Here is a 24,236-nt window from a genome sequence, read left to right as displayed (position 1 = left end):
TGAAGATGTTAGACGACGAAGGTGATGCGGACGAGACTATGAACAGCATAAGGGCTGACGACAGAACAGAGACAGGCAAGAAGGGAGGTGGCAATGTCGGAAATATCTATTTTGGGTTGCCATGCCTTAAAATGGATTGAAAGGTCTCAATTTGCTGGCAGCATGATGACTGACTTGCAAGAACACCCGAAATTGCCATAAGCCAGTTGGCAGTGACCCATTTGGTCTTGTGTCTGCCTTCCAAGGCAGTGCTAAAATGCCAAGTGACCGTGCCTTACAAGGCGTTAAAAGACAGTTCCAAGTGCCAAGGTACCTTCCAATAATATTTTATCATTTCAACGGAATTTCGACATACAATGCCAGTTTCAATTCAACTGATAAAATTCCAACAATAGAAACAAAATTGAAACTGTGATAATTGAATTGCATGAACTAATGAATTACAATACTAATCTTTGACGCCCTGAGATAAGTCACAATCTATCAACCAGGGCTCTCAACAACGCCTGCTTTCTGTTTTTAGTCATGGTGGACATCTATTGGGTGAGTGTCATATACCTGATCCGACCGCTCTGACATATTAATATCCGCTCCGCCCGTCCTCCACTCCGTCCAATCATCTTCCGACCATCTGCTCCTATGCTTCCGCTCAACTGCCTGACCAGTCACCTTCCGTAATGTCTCCATTCAACTGGAACCTCTTTCCCCTTTTAGGTATATACTTTCCCCATTGGTACATAACCCTTACTTCCGGATCACCAGTAAATCCTATTACCGCTCAATTACTGATCTGACACATACATATTGATATCTGCTCTGACTCTTATGTTTTCTGCTATAGTCATACTTACATACTGTACATTCAATACATAGCCTTCAGCTATGTACCACTGATCACTGCCTCCTACCTAGAAGTATATAACATATCCTGTACTTAGCTAGTTTCTCTAGTCTTAATATTACTTGTCTTCTCACAGTCTCTACTTGTGAGAATTCTCAGTAGGACCTTGCCCCCTCTGGACACAAGTTTCATCTTGTTGTCACCTCTGACCTTCTGCTCCGACTTAGAGCCATGCTCTAAGTCTTCACTATTACTTCCCCAACTCTACCAATTAATCCCCCTGCTCCTATCCACCTTCTGCACTATCCTCCGCCTTCCCCACTCCGCTCCTAGTCGGTCTGCCACTAGTAGCATTTACTTCCTGACCCTCAAAGCAGACCTAAGCAGTCTGCTCGTCCTATCGTCAGACAATGTTGGACCCGCTCCAAATTTGGGGCACATACTTGGCTGAGGGCGCAGCACAAGAGCTGAAGCCAAGCCCTGACCCCTCCGCTTCTTGAGCCTGGCACAGTACCTAACAGTGAGTAAGAGCTGTGAAACAATTGTGCATGTGGTTGTCACCATTGCTGTTGGCAGGAGAGGAACAGCTGAGTGGTAGGAGAGGCAGCAGTAGAATCTGGTGGTGGAGGTGTGCAAGGGTACTGGATGGATTTCAGAGGGCAGGGAAAATATTGCTTAATGGGTGCTGTGGCCTCAGGACATGGTGGGTGCATACTGTGTACTGGCAGCAATGGCAATGAGAGGGGGCAGATTGGGAGTGTCAGAGGCAGGATAATTATATATATAAAATAATGATACCTGTGTTGCTGCCATTGATGTTGATGTTGCTGTTGCGGCTGTGGCTGCTGTTGCTGTTGCTGCTCACAGACTGGTTGCAACAGCAATGAGAGAGGGTGGGTTGGTCCAGGGAGTGTCAGAGGCAGGATAGAATTTTAAAAATAATAACAGTAATACCTTGGACTGTGCTGCTGCTGCTCATTGACGGATAATCCAGTATAGAGGTTTGTTACAATGATGAGTGGTGTTGAATGTGACAATGGGGTTCCCATTGGACTTCAATGAAAAGCTTGTGGTCAGAAGGTTGTGTAGTTGGATTTCAAGAGCTGAAGTAAAGTTGGTTTTATTGACTTATTTTACCAAACACCTGTAAAACACAACGGCACGTGACCTTGCTGACGAATCAGCAACCTGACGCGTCCTACGCGTCCTTGGTTCTCACAGATCTGCAGCTCCTGTTCCGTCGCCTTCGCATTGCGGGACGCACTGCACCAATACCTGCGCTCGAGGACTGCTTGTCAGCACTGAAACCACTCACTGACGGAGCTCGCCGGGCTCCTAGTGTCGCCGTTTTGCGTTCAACCACCTCATGCTGTTGCAAGGCAATTCTGTTGAACTTCGGCGTGCACACACGCAGAAAGACGGCGTGATTAGTGTTTTTTTCTGCCCGTATGTACAGCTGTAGATACATGCACCCCTGCAAACAGAAGTGTTAGAATTTGCTTCATTAGTCTGGTGAAAATGATCGAGTGTGCCCGCCCGCCCTGTCCATGTAAAATTCCGCCGCCGGAGCTCTCAGCCACCCGTAAAATCTTGGGATTTTACAGTAAAATAAAGTGTGGCGGACACTTTACCACCACTTTTCCGTTCTTTTCTTGTAAAATGCAGCGCGCAGTGCGCCAAAAAATCGCATTTCTGGTTCCCTTCCCTCAAAATTTTGCTCTAGCTGTGGCCTTACATCCACACTATAATATTTGCTGCTCTTGTCAATCCTAGAGGTATGTACAACCAACCGTTTTACTATTTACAGTGTATCTCATGCGCTCAGACCCAGGGGTGCTCCCTAAGAAGGCAATGTGACTGTTGGTCACAATCACACTGCTCTTTGTCGTCAGGTTAGTGGTTACCTCTGCACTCGACAACTTCTCGCCGAGCCTTCATCATTCAGTGTCCTTGTGACAATTGCCATGCTCAGGCCCTTTGGGTGGATCCGAGCTAGATCTGTGGCGCGTTTATTCTGACTGAACCAGAAGCTTGTGAGTTTTTTTTTTTCATTTTCTTCTTTCAAATCCCCCCCTCCCCATGATGCCTGGTTTGGCCGTCTTGCCCCAGGCCGATTGGCGGAGCATTGCATCTCCCTTTCTCCACATTCAGGTCTTAACCTAATGATCTTTGTTAACCAGCGTGTCCCCATGGTTGTCGTCGCTAAGGTTGGCAACCCGCTTGAAGCTAATGATGCGAAACCTGGAAACAGAGGCAAGCGTGACTCGCAGATCTTTTGGTCCGTGATCTTTGCAGAACCTTCTGTTTCTCAATGCAATTCATTGTGGGTATGGAACTTTTGGGAACGCTTGTCCTTCCCGTGGCTATCAGTTTCACTCTTTACCTCATCATCATCTCGATCATTCCTGGCGGTGCCAATACTACCATTCCCCTCGTGCTGTTGGCCATCGTCCTCGGTCTACCTGGTCTTCTCATTGTCGTGACGTCATGCAAGGTTGCGTATGTCGGATGGATGATTGTATATTTGTTTTCGCTGCCCATATGGAATGGTCTCCTCCCTGCTTATGTGTTCTGGCATTTTGATGACTTCTCATGGGGTCAGACGCGGCAGATTGTGGGTGACAAGGGTGGCGACCATAGTGACAAGGAGGGAGAATTTGACTCCTCGCATATTGTCATGAAGCGTTGGGCCGAGTTTGAGCGTGATAGGTGGTGGAAGAGTGGGGTGCAATCCCGTGACTCGACCGTGTAGGTCTTTTATTGATAGCGCATGTTATTTCTTATAGCTGACTTCCATTACAGCAACCGGTATTCCATGGCGTCGAATTCTGATATTAACCACCCGAGATCTAATGGTGGTCTCAACTCTTCGACAACGGAGTCTATGCCCAGTGCACCTTACACATCTGGTGCCCAGTCAAGACACGACAGTAACACCCTTCTTACGCTCCCCGTGCCACTTTCTGCCAGCAAGAACCACGCCTCTTTAACGTCAGCCTCATCAGCTGCCATCTTGTGCTCCAGCGCTCAAACCAACGGCTTGTTCTGAGCCCGCAAGACCAATACATTGATTCACATAATGAATCTCCGGTACCGTGGTACCCTCAGTTTGGACACTCTCTGATGGTTCCCATCGCACCCGACTGTGACAATCCATGAAGCCTATCGCCGCCTCCAAGAGGGAATTGCTACTAGCAAATACGTTCACCCCTCTACTCTCGGGCGGCTCATCAACGGCTTTGGCCGTGTCGGTGATCTCGAGAAGGTCCACAGCCTGTATGATATTGCGCAGATTGTATTGTACTCGATCGATAACAAGCAGTGGCAGTCTCAGGCGTGGTTCCAAATTGAAGACCAGATGATCATTGCATCCGCGCATGCCGGAGACATGGAAGCTGTGTTCCAGCACCAAGATCGCATCACATCCAATGGCGGAATTCCTTCTCCTGACGCATATGGCTCACTCATAGAGTGTGTCAAGGACACTACCGACGACACTTCGAACACCATGTCTCTTTTCAGCGAGGCACAGATGCTTGGCTGCACACCCAACATTTACCTCTACAACACGATTATCTCCAAGTTGGCTAAAGCATGCAAGGCTGATTTCACACTCAAGCTGTTCCAGCAGATGAAGGCTACGCCCATCTTCGATCACGTATGGCGCTGTTATTGCTGCCTGTGCAGGTGTCGGTGATGCTCAATCTGCTGAGCAGTTGTTCTTGGAGATGTCTTCCCAGCCCAACTTCAAGCCTCGCATCCCGCCATACAACATGATGATGCAACTGTATATGCACACCAAGCCTGATTGTGAGAGGGTGCTCTACTATTACGATCAACTTCTTCTTGCTGGTGTCAAGCCTTCTGCTCACACATACAAGGTAAGCTATCCATTTTTGCGTTATCTCTCACTCTTTAAATTTGCGTTTTAGTTACTCATCGATGCATATGGAACTATTGAGCCTGTTGCTAGTCGGAATCCCTGCTCTGGTCCTGGTCTCGATGGCGTGCGTTAATCATTCCCTGCATATGGTACTTAAACTAAATGTCTTTTTAGATTCAATCACTCTGAACAGCCTTCACTTTGAATACTGCTCTCAAGCGCCTATTCCTCTCCTCTACCAACATGACCTCACAGGGCACTATTGCGCTCGCAGAGTTCCTCCCTGAATCAAACTCCTTGCTCCACCTTGATCTCACAGTCAACAACTTAGACATCACTGCCGTTATGGCGCTTAGCTCGGGACTCAAGGCTAATCACATGATGCGGTGTCTCGACCTTATGATACCCCCAGATGATGAGGAGTTCGCCAAGTGAGTGTCTAGTCATCTGTACAGTTCGTTTCATGGATACGAGCGTCCACAGAATGTGTCGTGAGATTCTCAATACCTGTATCCGGAACACGGAGGAAGCAGAAAAGGCGGCACACATTTCTGATGGAATTTGCAGTCCAACAAGCAACAGAGGACTTGGTAAGGGTGTGTGGAACATGATCCAGGAAAGTGAACTAGCCAAATCGATACGTCAAGGTGGCAGGCTCAAGGTAAATGATACCCCCGCATATATGAACAGCCTGCTTACGATCCTGAAGAGCGCTGAAGCTGTGTCAAGAGCACATGCACTACTCTCTCAAATCGAGAGCTCGATGAATAGCCCGACGTCTATTTCAGTTATATCTCCTGGCACCTCCCCAACCATCGTGCGACCTGTGGATCAAGATCTTGTTCAGCAAGCCAAGACCATTGTTGATGAAATCGCAGACAAGATACAGACTATGACAGACATCATAACTTGATCTGGGTCATGATCCTACGGCGCAGCCCAACACTTCCACGGATGCGCTAATGTGAGGCAGTTCTTCCTAAAGATGGATTGACCTAATGGACACTGTAGTCTACTCTTTTGCAATGCAACTATTCATCCTCCGATTTGATGTCATTGCTGTCCTCTTTATGGTCGTCCTCTTCGTCCTCTTCCGTCCTGCTCAAAATCTCAGCGACAGCGCACTCCTCGGCCACCTCCCTCATCTCTTCTATGACCTCCACTGTTTCCTCGTAACTCGTGAGGTACTTATAAACAGTCCTGATGACATCGGCTTGAAATCCTTGCTGGTTTGCAAGCGATTGAATTAATGCCTCGAACCCGACCTGGGCGAAGTGGGCAATGTCGCCCTCATGTATGTCGGTATAAGTGGCAGATGTCCCTGAAGTTGTAGCAGAACTGCTACTAGGCTGTTCTGTAGTACAGTCTTTGAAGAACATCAGTTGGAGCATCATGGCTGTAGTAGTGTGCATGAGGATGATTTCTCAATGTGGTTCATACCATGATGAGTACGAACCGGTGTTGTGTTTGATGCTTTGAAAAGGTGCAGGATGACATGTGGATGACAAGAGCCCCTCTAGTGTTCAAAGTTGAATTAACAGACCCCTATAGCATCGGGTGCGTGACATGCCGCACGCATGTTGGGTTGCACTCTCATTCACACTCATTTCATTATTTATCGCACTGGACACACTACTGTATTTTTAACCATGGCTTGGGGGATAACGAAGAAAATCACGTCTGCTGTAAAGAAGTCAGCAAAAGGGAAGGCAACTACTGCATCGGCATCAGCCCTGATGGCACAGCGAGAGGAAGCACGGCGGACATTACTAAAGGCCAAGGGCACATGGTCGCAGTACGACGGACACCTGGTGCGGGGCCGCCAGTTCCTTGCAGATGTGGTCGAGCAGAAGAAGACTGCTCATACAGATGGTACTCACACCCAGGCCGATGGCGAACTTGTTGACATCGATGCCTATAGCCATGCATTTGACGACACTCCCAACAGATACTCTGCGTCTGTGCTCGAACTCTTTCTCGTCCAGAAGGGTTTGATGGAGGTGTGAAGTCTCAGCACAACGTGGGGCGTGTTCTCGGCTTTCAATGATCTGTGGAAGAACTCGTGAGTGATCGCACACTCATTTTATGACACAAAATTGGATGATGTACAGCCAAGGGGAGACCTACCGAGGGCCGTACCACTTCAATTCAGCGACTGCGGTAGTCACTGGAAACCCAGCTCAGTCCGCGGCCGTGCAAGACATGATGGAAGTTTTGAAGAACAATGAGGGAGCAGAAGGTGGCAGCAGGAACCATGCATCTGCCATGACAATTGAGGACATGCGGAAGGTGATGGCATGGTCCTACAAGCAGTGCCCTGATGAGCTGATCAGTCTCATCTATTCCCGAGTTCAGAGCGAGTCGGCTCTTGATATGGACAATGTAATTTTAGCCCAGAAGCACCTCGTAATCCGTGCATTCGCAACCACAGGCTTTACAATTTGGACACGGTGCGTCCATCAGCGTGGAAGTGTGAAGACTAATTATATTGGCCACCTAATCCCCCGCAGAAATTTCGAGCTTACGAAAATCAGACGAAAGGACATTGTTTGGAATTGCCAGGGATGCCCGCCATACGACATCCCTTATGACTTAGTGAGCCTGCTCAACCGCAAAGGCTGGCAGTGAAAAGGCGAGACTGATGGTGCCTTAGACGGTAATGTCCTATGTGCCCCCAAAGGCTGAGTCCTGACATGTAGCTTCAAGATCACGAGTATGAGATCTACCCTCAACAACAGACACCTGAGATCTGCATGTTCACACATCTGCGAGCCTGGGTGAATTTCTTGGAGGAGGTCCTTCTCCGGCGGCCATTGGAGCCTGATGAATTCATCTTCGCGCGAGTGGGTGCAAACAGTGTGGTCTATGCCTCCGACCAGCTGTCGTATGATGGTGTGATGAAGATGCTCGCCTGGATGTGCAAGGAGGTAGGGCTGACAGCTAGGTACACCACCCACTGCTTTCGGCGAGGTGGTGCAAGGTACCGGTTCATGTTCACACCTCTGGGACAGCGCTGGTCACTTGCTACCATTCGGTGGTGGGGTGCGTGGGCCGAAGGCGAAAGCGTGAGTGGCCTGCTAATCTATATTGTGAACCAACCAATCTGTCCCCCACTTGGACAGGTCGATACACTGATATGGTACCTTCTGGACGAGCTTACCTGATATGAGAAAAATCACCGGGATGCACTGTGCCCAATTCCTCGGGAAGGTGACAAGAGCTTCAATGGTGATCACATTTTGACAGCACCCATTACTGCAGCGGAAACTCAGGAACTCAAGATGTCATTTGATCATGAGCTGAACTGTCTGTCTGGCAAAGTTGAGGAAGTCCTAGACAAACTAACCCTTGCTCCGGCCTCTTCCACTTATTCCTCGCCATTGCCAGCACCCTCGCAACCTCCGATATTGGTCTCTTCCCCCCAGTCTCTACAACCAACCCTGTGCCATCAGGCCACCATTTCACCCTTTCTGGAGAGTGCCTCCACTCCTTCTATGATACCCAGCCCAGTTCCCGTGGACTCAACTTCTTCTCCCTCGCCTCCCGCCTTTCCAACAACACGGGCACTTCCCTCCAGCAGCCGTCAGCACGGCACCACAGCAAAAAAGGCAGCTCCCATACCTGGTGTCGGAATCCCGGACCTTCCACGCGGACCAGAGGCGTGGCGCACTGCTGTGAAGCAGTGGGAAGACCCTGCTGCATCTATTGGCGGTAAGGCACTGAAGGATTGGCCGGAGGAGTGGTATACCGGCCCTATGCGCACCATCACTGGCGTGAAGCGGAACATCCGGAAGGTGATCGCTATGGAATTCTACCGGTGAGTTGCCCTTCACGCTGATCGTGGGTTCAGCAATTGCAACTTAGACCACGTCACTGCTTCCGCAGGCTGCAGCGGGACGAGGCAATATTTGTCGAAGCATACCCTGAGGCAACCTGCGGTGTCAAGCCACTTTTTGACGCAGTCCAACGCCAACGCGAGGGACGCAGTGAAATCACCAGACGAGCAAGTAAGAATGGCTGCCCAGAAGTCTGAGTATCCTCCCGCTGAGTATCCAGACTGATATCCACACTCTATGTATCAGTATCACCCACATCCACGCACACATTTTGTAGCGTATATCACACTATCACGCCCCGCTGTCGCTGGCACGACATTCCCGGGACCCACACGAGCTCTCGCACAGCTGTATCTCTTCATTCGCAGGCATTCTGTTCTGGTTCATTAGTTGTCCGCTTTGTCAGTAGTTCGTGTTTGTCGGTACATTCACACCGCGATTTTTGGGGGGATGACACAATTCGATTTGTTTTGCAGAATCTTCCGTCGTTGTCGTTCGTTGTCGAGACTCTCTCGTCGGCAGCGCAGTAAGAATGAAAACTTCCCCAACCAATAAACAACAGGAATCCGGCGGAACCCGAAAGTCACGTGACCGTAAAACAGTGTAAAATGTTCGACATAAGTTGGCATGACTGGGAATGTAATAGCTGCTTATTCAGCTATTTGATTGTGTTTACTTATTATGATAATCAATCAAAACAGGAAGGGTATGTGGGCATGAGTGCAAAGTATCAAGACAAACAGTGCATGGTTAGAGTGATATATTACTTATTGTGGCCAGACCTGTGGACCTCAGCACCTGATTCATCTGCCTTGGCTTTGGTTTGGGCTTTGGGGGGATAGCTCCAACCACATTAGGCTCTATGTGGGGAGGACCACCTGCCAAGGTAAGGTCTTGCATTGCTGAAGAAATGGAGTTAGATGGTGCTGCAATGATAGGAGTGGCCAGGAGCAAAATGACAGGGGCATATGCTGAGGTGGACAATGGGCGTGCAACAGAAGCAGATGGTGGGTGCATGACAGAGGAAGATCGAGCAACAGGTGCAATGACAGGATCAAATTGAAAAGCTGGCCCATCACCTCCCTCTTCCATGGCATGCTCAAATTCCCCTTCCCAACTGTTGTGGGAAGTGCCTGTATCTGTGATGTCTAGGTTGATGTGTGAGAACGAGGTTTCAGGAAAGAGGGTGTTGTTGAAAAATGTGAGGATTTCTCACACCCAGGTGCCTCCAGTCATTAGATGTTGGTGATAGTAGTTGTGATATTGGTGGTACATGATGTTGCTTTTTTCACCCTTTGCATACAAATCCTTGTTGCCCGAAAGAACAAATATTGCCTGCCAGTGGGACAAACATAATCAGCACACACTCAGTTACAATGTTAAAGGAAGACTTACAATGACAGCAGCAGTAGCGATCATACCCGGAGTAGTATTCTGTAATTGCCAAAGTTTGCCCTTAGTCTTGGGAGCTGAAACATTGGTGGTGGAAAGAGAGGATTTCCCAAAAAGCACTACTTTTAAAACCTAATAATAGGAGCCAGATGATCAAGACCTTGTTTGTTTACATAGAACAACATACACACCTGAACAAGCTTTGCTGTTTTGAGAAATTTGTCTTTGTTGGGCCGCTCTGGATGAAGAAAGAGTATGGGAGCAAACTTTGTGTATTCACCATGGGGATTCACAAGCAAAACATGGCATTCTGACTGGGTATTGCGAGGGTAGCTGAGTTGACTTGGGTTTAAGCCTAAGTCAAAGGACAGAAGAGCAGGGCTTAGAAAAGGTAATATTCAGACTGAGTATCTACAGACAAAAGTACATATGTTTATATACTCTAAGTAATGAGCATAGCATAGCAGGAGGCTATGTGCTGAGTGTACAGGATTACAAGAGATGACTGAGATATATGAGAAAGAGGCTCAGAGAATAATATGTACATGACAGATCAATAATCACTTGGGTATAGGGATTACCAGTGATCCAAAAGGAGGAACTATGATACTAAACAGAGATAGGACCAGTTGAGTGGTTCCTAGTCTAGGAGTGGACCAGTGAGGCGGTTGGGCGGACTAATCATCGGGTGGGGCAACACGAGTGGAACTGAAGGAACCGAGTGGGTCAGAAAAGTGGAGGGAGTAGGAGTAGGATTGGGCAGACCAATAGGGCAGAGGAGCGGAACTCTAGATTGGGTCGAATGGAAGGGGTATAGTGTCAGAGGAGATAGGGGTAGTGTTGGAGGAGCAGAGCGAAGTCAGGCGGAGGTAGCAGGGCTAGTCCTGCTGAGATGCACTTCGTGCATTGTTGGAGAAGGAGGGATGGAGCAGACAGGGAAACAGGGGGTCAGACCAGGGGTGGGGATGTTCACAGGTGGTATTGGAGGTGCCTGGATCCGGTATATGACAGAAGCAGGGAAAATAAGCTTAATTATCACACGAGACCAGTTCATCAGAAGTTTTAACACCCATAAATAAAGGAACATTATCACCAAACTCAACCCTACATTGACTCAAACTTTAAACTTCTATCAGGGCCCAGCGCTAAGCTCTTACTACTCCTGATCCCATTGATTTGGATTTTTGATAGTTAGGCGTGAGTTCATGATAAGCCAGATAGCAGATATGGAATTGATATTCCAGCTGGTTCGAAGATACATGAGTTACACGATGATCAATATCTAGCTATTTGTCTCCATGGATGGCGCTCCACAAGGTGACAAGTCAGCAATGCCAACCCCTAGTAATTCAAGTAAAACGTGGTACATGGGTATATAGTATGAATCAAGTTTACTGTAGATTGATATCAGTTATGAGCTTCGTAGTAGGATTATCCTCACTTTCAATGAATTTTTCGTGGTCCTGGTCTTGCCCGCAGCCATCTTTGCTTCCTTCTGCCTAGCATGACCTGATGTATATTTCAAATGCATCATGATCATATCATTCAGCAGCCAGAAGCCACTGTAGTTTTATAAGTCCGGGAAAGCATCGACAGCCTGACAAATGATAAAATTGTGGACAACTGCCATCCATAGTCTACTCACCTTGTCATGCACAATTTTCAGGAGCATATAGTTTTGGGAAGAAGCACACTTGGTCGTATCAAGATGTTCTTCAATGAGGTGGTGCATATATTTCTTACAGGTTCATGAGCAAGTAGCATGCTGTGGTGAGAGCATGTCACTCATCTTGAACTTAGCATATGCCTTTGGGTTTCAGTCTAAAGCCTTGTGGAGTGTGCATCCTCCATGCCCTGGATGACCAGGTTCACCAGGGGGCTTGGGTATCTTTGAATCTTCTGATAGACTCTCAGTCAAAGTTAAGGAGCCACTGTCTGATGCTGAATCCAATGAATCTGAGGGCATGGGCATTTGAGAATGTGAATGTGAACACTCAAACGGTTTCTTTGAGTATGGTGAGGAAGAGTGGTCATTCTTGAACAGCTGTACTGCAAGTTTGAACTCAGGCACCAGCGTGTCCTTGAGTTGCGGGTGCTTAATATGCTGAGTGGGTGGAACAACAGTACTGATTCTGGAAGGAAGAATCTCGTCGGCAATGAGCATAGTTGAGTGGTGAGTGCTGCCAAATAGTTCAAGCTGGTCCATGAGCATAGGAGGGAAGGGAGGTGGAGCACCAGGCTCTTTATCACAGAAAGCAGGGACAGCGTTGGATTTGTTGAGCATGATGTTGTAGTTGTGGCAATGTGAGTGGGGTGACTAGGGCAGGTCAAGATATTGGCTATGAACTGTAATAACCTCTAATGAGATTTATCCCCAAATGACACCACTCAACATAGACCTATATAAAGATTAAACAATAAGGACAATCAACAAAAGAAGTCACCTATGAGATCAAATAAATGAGTCCTAAATATAATAGAAATATGAAATTGTTATGTAAGGATGAACACAAACATCGGGAAACAACAAATGGCTAGCAAATTGCCATGGAATCAACAAAAAGTTGCAAAAACAAATCAGAACCTAATATAATAAGCTGTGAGCAGGTGAACTGGCGACTACAACCAACCAGATTGTGCAGGCAATAATGTCTTTATTTGCCTCGTCACTCTTCGTGAAATCAAAGCAACACTTCCAACATTAAACATGCCTTTCGACATATGGTGGGTCCATTCACGCACTTGCAATATCTAATGATGGCCAAGCTCTTGTATGTGGTGGTAATTTGACATGCACTTTGTCATGGGAGGTGCTAACAAACAAGCAGGGACTGAGGGCATCAAACTCTGGGATATCAAATCTCAGAAAGAACTTGCATGTTCGATTCATCACCATGAGTCCTGAGGCACAGTCAGCTGCGCTATCTGGGTCACAACAAGATTGGGCATGGCAGAAACCCTTTGTTATGGAACCAGGCTGGGCTACATCATATTCTTACGACGTAGCCATGTAGATGTGGGTGTCCTGGTCTCATCATTGAACCTTTGGCTAACATCCAACAGATGCATTTTCAGGAGATCTGTGCTAGGAGGCTTGGATTGGGCTTTGAAATTACTTGCATGGTATAGGATTCAACATCCTCCAAAATGACTATGCAGATTGCAGTGGGAACAAGGGACAAGATAGTTCAAGTCCTCATTCTCAACACAAACTCACAGCTGCAGGCCATGTTTTCAGTATGACTCGATAACACAGTGTTACGGGAAAGCCTGGCTTTCCAACAGTGCACTTGATAGGGTCAATCCCATGTCCGCTTCATAGAGCACCGAGACGTTGGAAGACTGAATGAAGGCTATTCATCCAGAATGACTGACTGGAGGTTCAAAGAAGAAGCTAGAGTCATAATCACAAGTGAAGATCAAGTTAGAGAAATACATGGTCCAACTACTGGGGTATATATAGGTATTGTCCTATGAGTTCAGGGTAGGCTTGTGTAGCCAGAAAGTGTCCCAACTAGGTAAGTGTCTATGTGAGTCATAAGGACTCAGAGATAAGAGTCACCAATCCAATGGTAAGGGTCCAGGGTATGGTACTGGCACAGTGGTAGGTGTCCAAGTCAGATAATGCTATCTGCCATGATAAGTGATAAGGCGATAAGCAATAGTCATTACTGGTGTATTGGTAGAGGTGATAAGGGAGAAGCACACGGCTTCTATTGATCCCGGTCTAGGTCAAGTCTAGAGTTGTCATGCTCCAACAGCTGTTATGCTGTGCTTTGCAGTTTAGTCATGTGCTGGTGATATCATCTGTTACACGGTTGTGATGGCAACATTTTGCTGGAGACGATAGGGGTCTGAGGGTCCCTGTAATACACAGTGCCCAAGTCTGTAGCATTTGCAGACAATGGATGTGTCTATGTCTTCAGACTATATGATGGAAACTTCATCAAACTGAAAGGTGATGACAGTGCAGTGGTGAAGGAATATAGCTGCCAATCAGTTATGTAAGAGTCCATGGTATGTAATTGACAAATGTATCACTGACCTTCTTTCAGTGGACAATGCTACCAGTGGTTTAACTTTATATTGACTTGAAGGTGACAAGGAACCAGTTCAAACATTTGTGACTGCTGCTCCAAGTGTGTCCATCCCCAAGCAGGTAGCATTTGCCACACAAGGAAAACTGATTGTCAGGGAGAGTGATCATGGATTGGTGTATGTATTCAAGAGGAAATCAGGGAAGTTATTTGAGACTCTTTGTCACTCCAATACAGGCTTGGTGCAGACAATAGCGGTAGGTGTCAAATTATTCAAAGGGTAGGATGGGTACTGATTATCTCCCAAGACACATGATCTTAATGGGCACTGTACAGTCACCAGTGCTTCACCAGTGCTAGGCTGTGGAAAGGCTACAATCAACTTATGGGTCTATAACTATGGACTGGCAAAGGAAACTCTTACCTCTGAAGATTCCTGGCCTATGTTGCATGTGATTACATATGCATTCAAAATCCTGGTTCATTTTGGGGCCTTGGTGGTTATCATCTGTTTTTTGATAACAAACAGCTTCATAAGTCAAGTGGCAGCTCAGCAGCAGTCAACAAATTCATACCTTCACAGGACGCAGTGGCAACATGGTCAGGAGACCTTGCCCAATGCATGGGAATTACTCAAGTGCTTGCCTTTTTGGATAACAACTTCTGCCAAAGTGCTAAGGTATTCAACGAAGTACCAGAAGCCCACCAGGAAGTGGACAAACAGAGCAACATATTGATGCTACATGAACTTGCAGGAAAATTCATCAAAGTCATTTGAGAAGCAGAGAGAGATGGAGGTGTGGGTGAGGATATTCACAATGTGACCCAACACAACAAGATTGTCACAGAAGCTGAAAGGGTATTTTTTGAGGCGGTGAAGGCAGGAGAAGACAATATCAGAAGAGCTCAGGAGATGACACAATGATTTGGGGAAAGATGACATTCTTTTGTGATGTAAAAATGTTGTAACATCTTAACACTGTCTCCTGTTTGTTGCATAAACCCCTCCACATAATGTGGAGGGATGGTGTTACAGTAACGACAAAAGACAAAATGCCCCACTTTATTCTGCCATACCACCAACATGTGGCTAAACTGTGCAGAAGAGCAAGACCACTCTAGACTTGCACCATGGTTACATTTCCATTTATATCTCTTTCTTCCTTCTCACGTTGACAAGGGGATTCCCCATTGTACCATTGCGTCAGTTCACCCTATGCCCATACCACTATCTTGGTATCTCCGTTCTGTCAGGTCATGCCCTTGACCCTGCCCTTTGCCCTTACTGCTGTATTGGTTCTACCCTACATCACACCCTTTACCCTTACCTTTCTCTTGAGATGATACTCTTTGTTACAGTAACATGAGCGTTACACGTCATTTCATTCTTCAGACTTGTCTAGACCTGGACCCTGGTTATGATTCTATTCTTGTTTCTTTCTTTTTGATCCCATTGTTCTGAAATGCGAGAAGCTCTCGCTTCTACCCCTAGATCACAGAAGCCACAGTGTCTACTGAACCCTATGCCCTTCCCACTATTTTAGTTCTCTCATTGATGGGGATTCCCCATGCCCTTTGCCCTTACCGTTCAACTGGTACTACTTACCCCTTTTCATATGTGACTCATACATACCCTTGACCCTTACTGATACTTTGGTAATACCTCCGTTACCCTGTACCCTTACCGTTCCACCGGTATCTCACCTTACGTATATATGTCACTTCTCTTGTAGATAGATTCTCTAACTTGAATCTACTCGGTTCACATCTGATACTTGTCATTGGGTCTGAACTTCTCTTATCTAAGAGAATTCCCTCTGTACACAGAACCATCTTCTCTGGTTTCGCGTAACACTCTTGAGTTGAACTCCAGTCTCTTGGATCGACCCTGACCCAAGTCAAATCTATAATGACCACCACTGATCCCGCCATCGGAAAAAGGAAGGAACTAGTTGCAGGAAAGAAAACACATGCAATGGCTAAGTGAATCATCTGGTATCATGTCGCAGTTTACTTACAACTCACTTGATTGTAGAGGACTTTGCCACATCAAATGGGGACAACAGCACGAGGGTGGAACCAACTCTCAGTTTGAGACATTCTGGAAGAAGCTTGATCTTGCAGAAAGACAGGTGCATGTCACGTCATCTTGACTCTGCAGATCGTTGACAAGATTTCACATGACAAGAAATATGCCAACAAACTCGCTGTCGCAAAAACTGCCACCAGTAGACTGCCAAACCACAAGCCTGCTGTTGCTCCTTTGAACATGGATGCCAGTATACTCGAAGGAGTCCTAGAGGATAAGGGAGCAGATGTATAATGAGGGGCTTGTTTCTTTGCTTCGCAGGCCCATTGTCTCTACATTCATCATGGCCTCTTTGTTCTATTTGTTTCCCTTTCTCACTGCATGCTCTCGTTGGAGCAGTGGCTAGCGGCTTTAGCTTTGTTATGTTATGATGAGTGTCTGTGATGATGTACTTTACTACAAACAGGCTGAGACTAAAGCTACTTGTTGACTAAGCTGCGGAAAGGGCCGACTGGCCCTTGGTGTATAGCTCTTGCTCTTGGGACCCCTGGTCCATGCACCCCCCTAAAAACAATTGGCGCCGCCCTCGACACCTCTTCTCTCCTCTCCTTCTTTCCTAATGTCCTCTTTGTCTGTTTCTTCATCACTTTCCTCATCGCTTTCCTCCTCATCTTCGTCTTCCTTTTCTTGCGCGCTACTATCTTCCATTTCTCTATTGTTTTCCTCAGCTTCTGTTGGTTTTTCCATGACTTCTACTCTTCTTCTTTCTAACCTTGCTTCATATTCTTCTTGTTTCTTTGCTAGTGCGGTTCCTGTTCTCGGTGTGAACGCCCTTAATCTTCAAGCGCTGTATTCCCCTTGTAGCAAAGCACCTTCTAGCATTTCCAGCGTGTAGGAGTTTTGAAGTCTGGTTCTGACTCGTCACGGGACTGACCATTTGGGTAGGAGTTTTCATTCGGCTTTGAAGGTGTAGTCTAAATCATTGCGGTAGACTTGGACTAATTGGCCTGGTTTGAAAAGGACTTCCCCTGGTGCGCGCTGCAGCAATTTTTTGTCAAATGCAGCTTTGCGTTTGATGGCGTGGCAGATGGTCTCTTCATAGCAGTCCAGGTGCTGTTGTTCGACGTACGTGATCTGCATTAGGGTGTCTGACTGTCAAAGTACTGAAGTGCTCTCTGCTAATGGCGTGGGCCTGGTGTTGATGACGAGACCTAGCAACAGTTCTTTTGGGGAGAATTTCAGGGCTGGTAGGAGATGGTTATTGAGGGCGTGGATTGTGTCATTGAGATGGTTGGGCCAGGTTTTTGGGAGTTTGTCCCAAGCGGTTTCTTGAAGCTCGTCTTCTCCAAGATTTGGTGTGCATAATTGTTTGAGGATGTGTAAGAGGAGCTTATTGGTACCTTCTATGAGACCATTGATCCATGGAGAGTATGTGGCGACGATATGCAGCTTGCATGCTCTCGACTCACAAAATGTTTTGACAACTTCATTGTTGAAGTGTTTTCTGCCATCGGACATGAACATCTCTGGGTTTATAAACCCGTTGAAGATCCGCGTTAGTCCTTTGACCGTCGTCTTTGCGCTGCCCGCGGTTTTATGTTTGAGCACCCAGACATGCTGTGAGAAGACGTCAAGATAGACTCCTAAGGTAGAGTACCCACCCATTCCCTTTGGTAGCGTTAAGTAATCTCCTACTAACAGCTCGAATGGATGGTGTCGCGTGATGGGCTCTAAGAGGGAGTGTATATGAGTAGGTCCGAAGTTTTTGCACTTGGGGCAGTCTTTAATTGCTGCGAGAATAGTTGCGTCCAATTTTGGGCTGCATATGCTGTCTAAGAGAGCGATTTTGATCATGTCTCTTCCCCAGTGCCCGTCTTCCATGTGCGCTTGTGTCACTGACTTCAAAGCTTCCACTTTTGTGACACACTCTACTTTGGTTCTTGCTCTTGTTGTCGTTCCTCCTCTTAGCCGCCACAATTTCTCTCCTTCGATCACATATTGGGATGCGTGATACCTTGCCCTCCTTTTGTCCCTCAGTTCTGTTCCATGGTCCATATTGTAGATCGCCTCTACAACTTCTCTGAATACTGGCTCGTCTTTGAAGTGGTCTCGGAGGTTGTTAGCTTGCGGGTCTGTTAGCGATACGTGTAGTATGTCATTGATGATGCCTGTTCTAGCCTCCCAGTCTTCACTAACTGTCCATTCACTGCCGTCACCTTGTCTATTGGGTTGGCCTTCCCATGTCCTGCTGAGTCCGTCCACGACAACATTGAGTCGTCCCAGTACATGTCGAACGTCAACTATATTGTAGGACAATATACCCTCCTGCCATCTCGTGTGTATAATGTTCAAGTTCGCCTTGAGCAATGTGTCTCATAGAGCGCTGCAGTCCGTTTCTACTTCAATGGGGAAGCCCCAGATGATTCCTGAAAATTTGTCGAGGCTGAATTTTAGCGCTGCAAATTCTAGCAAGAAGGACTTATATTTGCACTCCGTCTGCGATGTCTGTTTGGACGCAAAGCCTATAGGGTGCATGTGCTCTACCCATTTGCCTGCTGGTGTTAACATACAGACTCATTGTGACAATACTGCTGCGAACCCGTCAATGGCCATCCGAAGTTATGATGAAATGGGAGCCGTCGTAGTGAGGTGTTTGTAGCACTGGTCAGGAGGTAATTGCCACTTTCAAGTCAAGGAACACTTTGGTATGTGTGTGTGTCCAATGTGGTCCTAATTTGAAGTTGCTCATCGCTCGCCTATATGCTGCTTTGGAGGCTGGACTGTCTATTGGCACTTTGAGAAGGAGATTTCTTAGGGGCCCTTCTCGTTTTGTGTATGCCTTGATGAGGGACTGATAGAAACCTGTAAGGCCTAGGAACGACGCTAAGTTCATCGTGTCATGGCCAGTCTACTATGGCTGTGAGCTTTGTCAAATCTGGTTTGACTCCATCCCGCCCTACTGTGCCACCTGCGAACACCGTTTCTGATACACAGAGTTGGGTTTTTCTTGGTGCGATTGAGAATTTGCATTCTCTGAAGCGCTCAAACAATGTATTCAGTTTGTCCATCATTTCCCAAAAGGTGTCTGCTGCGCAGCCTCCGTTGTCCATAAATAGCTCCATGTAATATGTGACGAGGAGGTCATGAAGTCGTTGTGCAAGAGTGTCGCAGAATGCTGTCGGGGCACCCATGATTCCCATTGGCATACATTTGTACCAAAAATACCCCCTGCCTTCAACGAAAAACACTAGATATGGGCACCATTTTTCTGGGACTTGAATCACGTAGAAGCCTGCTGCGAAGTCGAAGGTAGAGATGTACTGATGACCGCTAAGCCATTGTTGTTTAGCCAGAATATCTCCTTGAGGCATTGGTGCGACTTCTGTGACTTTGTTTAGTTGGGCAAAGTTTTGGCAGATTCACCACTTTCTGGGGTATTGTTCGTCTATTTGCACTGCAGGTGCTGTTGTGTCTCATTCTGGGAGTTCAAATGCTGGGTTAAGCCCTGCTGTCCGGTATTGATCGTTAACTCTCTGCATCAACTCATCCCAAGGTAGGCCTCCCACTTTGTGTGCTTTTTGGGTGATAACCATAGTGGCGGCACATTTGATTAGCTCGGGTGGGGCTCGTTCGATGAGGTTAGCGCTTAGCATGTCGTCTATTCATTCATTGTAGAAGCGTGATTGTTCTGGGGTCAGCGGTCGTTGGTGAATTCACATATTGAAAGTTGCATTCTCTGGTATGTTGAGGTTCAGTGTTGCGCCTGGTATTGGTAGTACCTCTTTTAATGCAAGCGCAAAGATGTCTGCGTTCTTTGCTATGAACTCATTCAACTCTTTCACCTCTTCCGCGGTAAGATCGTCTCCCAACGTGATTTGGCATTTGATTTCCCTTACTCTTGCAGCGTTAAGCAGGTCTGTCTGCCAAGTGTAGATGAAGGGATTTGCAGTTGATGGTGCTGGCTCTGGTAGGTCTCCTAGCAGCTGATTGTTTGTGTCCTCCATGATGACGTTGATATCGGTTGTGCAGACTACAGGATCGGGTAGGTCAATACTAAGCTGCTGGGAGTCTGATGAGTGCGGTGAGACTTCCCTCAGGGGGAGCTCTTCGCTCCCCATTGTGCTTTCGTGCTTTGTAACTTCCTCTTCTACAGCTGGGTTCATTCTCTCCTTGGTTTTGAGGGTTTTGAATTTGAATGTAGGCGTCCATTGGCCCATTATGATTGCTGACGGTTTTATTGTCCGGGGTTGGGGGCGCTCATCTTTGCAGTTAGATTGCGCTATTCTGCTATATTCAATACTCAAATTGACTTGCCTCGAGGGGGGTTTTTCCATACACCCCCCATAAGATTTCTCACTGCTTGATATCCAGTGTCAAGCTGACCCTGTCCGCTCGACGTAATGTGATTGGGTGTGCGATTTGGTTTTGTATTGTGGTCGAGCGTAGTCCATCCGATATGCTGATGGTGTCCGTCTTGTAGTTGTGGATAGCTTTGAATGCTTGCAACATTGGTTTTCCCAAAAGGAACCCCCATCCACCTCCACTATTGAAGACCTCAAATTCTCCTTGTGTCTTTACTCCGTTGATATCGACGACACCGTTCCATTTTGTTGATGAGTTGACAATATTCCTGTTTGCCATTTGTAGCTTCCTGGTTGATTGACTCCAATTGCCCAGGCGATGTTTGACTTTATCGTAGATTGACGTACACATTGTGCTAATCATCGCGCCATCGTCGAACAGTCCTCTGATTCTTACAGCTTCTCCTTGCGGTCCTTCTAATGAGATGTGATGCATGAACGGCGCTGCCTCTTTGCCATCCAACTGATCCTTAGTTGTTGTTAGATGTCCCACTGAATACAGGTCAACGACTGTGATAGATTCGCGAGACGGAAGTACAGTTGCAGTGGGTGTAGCTACGAGCTCATTGGAAGGTCTGGGGCAAGGTGATATGCGGTGGTCCTCGCACGGTGCCTCTTCATGTGCAAGGATGGGTGCTCCAGCTAGGTTCTCTTTGACATTCTGGGTCAGCATAGTGCCTCTTTCTACGCTGACCCATCGACTTTTCCCTCTTCTTGCTCCGGTGCATCTTCAATCCAGGCTGTATCATATTGCGGCGCATGACTAGTAACTAGCGAGATTGGTGTGGCTGTCGTGCAGTTGAATGGACCTAGCACCTTGCTTACAACTGCTCTCCAAGCGGCTTCTTTGCGAGAGAGTCGTTCTGCATGGTCTGCTGGCAATAAGCAGTTTCGACCATTGTGCCCGTGAGTGCCACAGTTAAAGCATTCGACCTTTAGTAAGTCCTTAATAACGCTGGGTAGCCTTCCTCTGACCTGCCAGATCATTGAGGTGCTTCCCACAATCCCTGCGCTGGCGGCTAACTGCAGTGCCTTGGTTGCCCAGGCCTCGTGCGTCCAACACTCCCTGTCATACAGAGTGGTTTTCGTCCCTACTTCCACATCTAACATGAGGTGCTCTAGCAGCTCCCTCTCGTGCTCTGCCTTAGTTTTCTCTGCAACTATTATTGGTGGCCAATGGCTTTCAAATGCGTTTACGAACAGTATCCAGGTTGTCTTCACGTTTGATGTGAGTGCTTTGAACCATTTCTCTGTGTCCAATCCTGTACCTAAATACACATATTGCAGTAACATATCTCCATATTATACAAGTGAACGGACGTGCATAATATCCCGTATGATACGGGCCAGCGGACCATGGGCCGAAGGTAGATATATCCTCGACTATGACGGATGGGCCGGGAGTGTTATTATTCCTGATGGAGACGGGTGGGCCCATGTAGGGAATATGTAGAGTAGATGAGTGGGCTGATGGACATGAATATTCAATAGACGGATGGGCCGAGGTAGTTGGATATTATGTAGATGGGTTTACCAAGGTAGATGTGTATCAAATAGCCGGGTGTGTCAAGGGTGCTTGTTATCACATAGATGGGTGGGCCCAGATATATATCATATTAGACAGGTGGGCCAACGAATTAAGATTATTTTGTAGATGGGTGGGCCGACATATTGGTATTATTTTGTAGACGGGTGGGCTGAGGGAGTGGTGAAATATTTATTATATATACGGGTGGGCCGAGGGAGCGGTAAAATATTTATTATATATATGGGTGGGCTGAAGGTAGTCGTATATTGCATAGACGGGTAGGCTGACGTGGGGGTATATAATATAGATGGGTGGGCCGAGAGAGCAATTTATTAGATATTATATAGATGGGTGGGCCGAGGTAGTTGGATATCACATATACGGGTGGGCCCAGATACATATCATATAGACATATGGGCTGAGGTGGTAGTATATTATATAGACTTATGGGCCAAGGTAGTAGTATATTATATAGACGGGTGGGCTGAGATGGTTGATATCATATCCACAGGCCGGGTAACATCTATCAAGTTCTGGGTAACATCTATTGATGTCCGGGTAACTAATATCGACTTCCAGGTATTTCATAAATTGAACAAATCACCAAGTACCGAGTACCGAGTTCCGGGCACCAAGTTCCGGGCATCGAGTTTAATTGTTATCATATACATGGGTGGGCCCAGACACATCATGTTGACGGGTGGGCCGAGGTTATTATATGATATAGACGGGTGGCACTATCGAGTGCCAAGTGCCAAGCTCTGACTACCAAAATTTTAATGAACCGAGCATCATGTACTGAGTTCTGGGACCCGGGACCCGGGTCTCGACACTCGAATATTTGATATCTAGCACCCTTGCAATTATCTGGTATTTCATTGACATACTAACATTGCAATGAATGATAATCCATCATAGAAAGGTGAGTTTCAACTACCGAAATTTGACTGAACCAAGCATTATGTACCGAGTTCCAGGACCCGGGTCTCGACACTCAAATATTTGATATCTAGCACCCTTCCAATGATCTGGTATTTCATTGACATACTAACATTGCAATGAATGATAATCCATCTTTGAAAGCTAAAATCAAGGTTCCCTATCTGATCCACCCTATCTCCACCACCTTTAAAGTCTGTGGACATCCAGCATTGACCATCTGATTTCCCAAGATCAACACCATCATGAATGTGTCTTCCACCTCCAATATTTAAATAACCTTCTGGCGCACTTGGGCCTTGACAGTCACTCATGAGGCATGTGAATATACCGAACAGAAATTCATTGCCGAGAAAACAGGAGGAGACCCAGTCATACCTTCTCCTAAGCTAGACACTGATCTGGTGATGGCTTGCGATCAATTGGTGGATTGCCTCCTAAAGGCATATAACAATCCCAGTGGGTCTTCCCGCAGATTCAGACAGTGCATTTGATGATTCAAATTGCTTCACAGTTTGGATGCAGATTGATATTGCGAGATACAGCAAAATGATCTCCCCAAAGGACACTGGACATAATGAAGAAAGAGAGGTGAGGTTGCTTGAGAGGTGTCCTCCTGGCCATGAAGGTACAAAGTTGGTCGACATACCTGCCACAGTTCTCGATGCTACCAGTGCCATCATTGCGTGGTACCTCCCGGATGCCCTGACAGAAACCACCCAGGTGGGTAATATATTTTGTTGCTCAATGGATATGGAATATGAAATGGGAACTCCAGAAGGAAATTCTGGCAGCCTCCGATTTGCTCAGTCCGAGCCTTGCAAAAAGTGTAAAGGTTGATGGGAGTTGGCGAACTAATCAGGATTGGTTCAAACCAAGCTTGGAAAATGATGGCATATCTCCCGGATGCATCAATCTATCTCCGGCTTGGTTTCAACAGGGGCATGAGGTGGGATCTCATGAGATGGTGGTTTCCGATAGTTACACTGACCAATCCGGTAGAATCTGTCGGACCCAGCAGTATCTGCCTCATTGAAGGGACCATTCTCCGAGAATATTCTCAAAGCCATTGCCAGTCTGGCAGCCATCGCATCAGCTGCACTCAGGGTGATGCATCCTGAGCAGTACTGGGCTGGGATACGAGCCTTTTTAAGCCTCAGACAATCAGCCGAAAGCAAGAATCTTCCGAGGATGTCAGAGACCCTCCAGTACTGGGCATCCGTGTTTAACACCCTCACCGTCATTTCCAATCGGCAAACCCCCAATCATCGAGACCACATATCCATTCCTGAATGCTTCGATATTCTCACCACCATGGGTAATTATTTGAATGCTCGCATGAGTATGCCAAGTCTTCAGCTGGAGTTTATGTACGAGCCTGGCTGTATGA

General features: G+C 46.9%; 9 protein-coding genes across 9 annotated transcripts; 5 read left to right on the top strand and 4 right to left on the bottom strand.

The window, feature by feature from the left end:
- Window positions 1–3,116: 3,116 nt before the first annotated feature.
- On the top strand, window positions 3,117–3,593 carry EDB91DRAFT_1054380 (chitin synthase-domain-containing protein; the record flags this gene model as incomplete). The annotated part of the gene is made up of 1 exon (XM_041313826.1): window positions 3,117–3,593. A coding segment is annotated over one exon (477 nt), but the record flags the coding sequence as incomplete, so codon positions are not given.
- Window positions 3,594–3,920: 327 nt separating this feature from the next.
- Window positions 3,921–5,637, top strand: EDB91DRAFT_1248983 (uncharacterized protein; the record flags this gene model as incomplete). The annotated part of the gene is made up of 7 exons (XM_041323005.1): window positions 3,921–3,948; window positions 4,003–4,499; window positions 4,558–4,722; window positions 4,774–4,852; window positions 4,918–5,155; window positions 5,208–5,385; window positions 5,434–5,637. The coding sequence occupies 7 exons, from the start codon at window positions 3,921–3,923 to the stop codon at window positions 5,635–5,637; spliced, it is 1,389 nt and encodes a 462-aa protein (XP_041176532.1).
- A 118-nt stretch (window positions 5,638–5,755) lies between these two features.
- EDB91DRAFT_1248982 (uncharacterized protein) lies at window positions 5,756–6,118 on the bottom strand (the record flags this gene model as incomplete). The annotated part of the gene is made up of 1 exon (XM_041323004.1): window positions 5,756–6,118. One exon carries the CDS (start codon window positions 6,116–6,118, stop codon window positions 5,756–5,758), a length of 363 nt encoding a protein of 120 aa, XP_041176531.1.
- Window positions 6,119–6,373: 255 nt separating this feature from the next.
- EDB91DRAFT_1082541 (uncharacterized protein) lies at window positions 6,374–8,950 on the top strand (the record flags this gene model as incomplete). Its single annotated transcript, XM_041315502.1, has 8 exons — window positions 6,374–6,724; window positions 6,782–6,786; window positions 6,836–7,174; window positions 7,235–7,319; window positions 7,424–7,789; window positions 7,895–8,541; window positions 8,610–8,731; window positions 8,838–8,950. 8 exons carry the CDS (start codon window positions 6,374–6,376, stop codon window positions 8,948–8,950), a joined length of 2,028 nt encoding a protein of 675 aa, XP_041176530.1.
- A 2,818-nt stretch (window positions 8,951–11,768) lies between these two features.
- EDB91DRAFT_1082540 (uncharacterized protein) lies at window positions 11,769–12,236 on the bottom strand (the record flags this gene model as incomplete). Its single annotated transcript, XM_041315501.1, has 1 exon — window positions 11,769–12,236. One exon carries the CDS (start codon window positions 12,234–12,236, stop codon window positions 11,769–11,771), a length of 468 nt encoding a protein of 155 aa, XP_041176529.1.
- A 3,662-nt stretch (window positions 12,237–15,898) lies between these two features.
- EDB91DRAFT_1082539 (uncharacterized protein) lies at window positions 15,899–16,312 on the top strand (the record flags this gene model as incomplete). The annotated part of the gene is made up of 3 exons (XM_041315500.1): window positions 15,899–15,972; window positions 16,025–16,121; window positions 16,163–16,312. The coding sequence occupies 3 exons, from the start codon at window positions 15,899–15,901 to the stop codon at window positions 16,310–16,312; spliced, it is 321 nt and encodes a 106-aa protein (XP_041176528.1).
- A 3,419-nt stretch (window positions 16,313–19,731) lies between these two features.
- EDB91DRAFT_1248977 (uncharacterized protein) lies at window positions 19,732–20,235 on the bottom strand (the record flags this gene model as incomplete). Its single annotated transcript, XM_041323003.1, has 1 exon — window positions 19,732–20,235. The coding sequence occupies one exon, from the start codon at window positions 20,233–20,235 to the stop codon at window positions 19,732–19,734; it is 504 nt and encodes a 167-aa protein (XP_041176527.1).
- Window positions 20,236–20,371: 136 nt separating this feature from the next.
- Window positions 20,372–21,817, bottom strand: EDB91DRAFT_1248976 (uncharacterized protein; the record flags this gene model as incomplete). Its single annotated transcript, XM_041323002.1, has 4 exons — window positions 20,372–21,030; window positions 21,074–21,149; window positions 21,205–21,647; window positions 21,700–21,817. The coding sequence occupies 4 exons, from the start codon at window positions 21,815–21,817 to the stop codon at window positions 20,372–20,374; spliced, it is 1,296 nt and encodes a 431-aa protein (XP_041176526.1).
- A 1,436-nt stretch (window positions 21,818–23,253) lies between these two features.
- On the top strand, window positions 23,254–24,216 carry EDB91DRAFT_1082537 (uncharacterized protein; the record flags this gene model as incomplete). The annotated part of the gene is made up of 4 exons (XM_041315499.1): window positions 23,254–23,305; window positions 23,361–23,569; window positions 23,625–23,795; window positions 23,849–24,216. Coding segments are annotated over 4 exons (800 nt in total), but the record flags the coding sequence as incomplete, so codon positions are not given.
- Window positions 24,217–24,236: the final 20 nt, after the last annotated feature.

The sequence above is a fragment of the Suillus paluster genome (genome assembly GCF_016628075.1).
Source record: "Suillus paluster strain FC165 chromosome Unknown EDB91scaffold_30, whole genome shotgun sequence".
Taxonomy (NCBI): domain Eukaryota; kingdom Fungi; phylum Basidiomycota; class Agaricomycetes; order Boletales; family Suillaceae; genus Suillus; species Suillus paluster.
The sequence above is the reverse complement of the archived record's forward strand: the minus strand, read 5'-3'. Positions and strand labels throughout refer to the sequence as shown.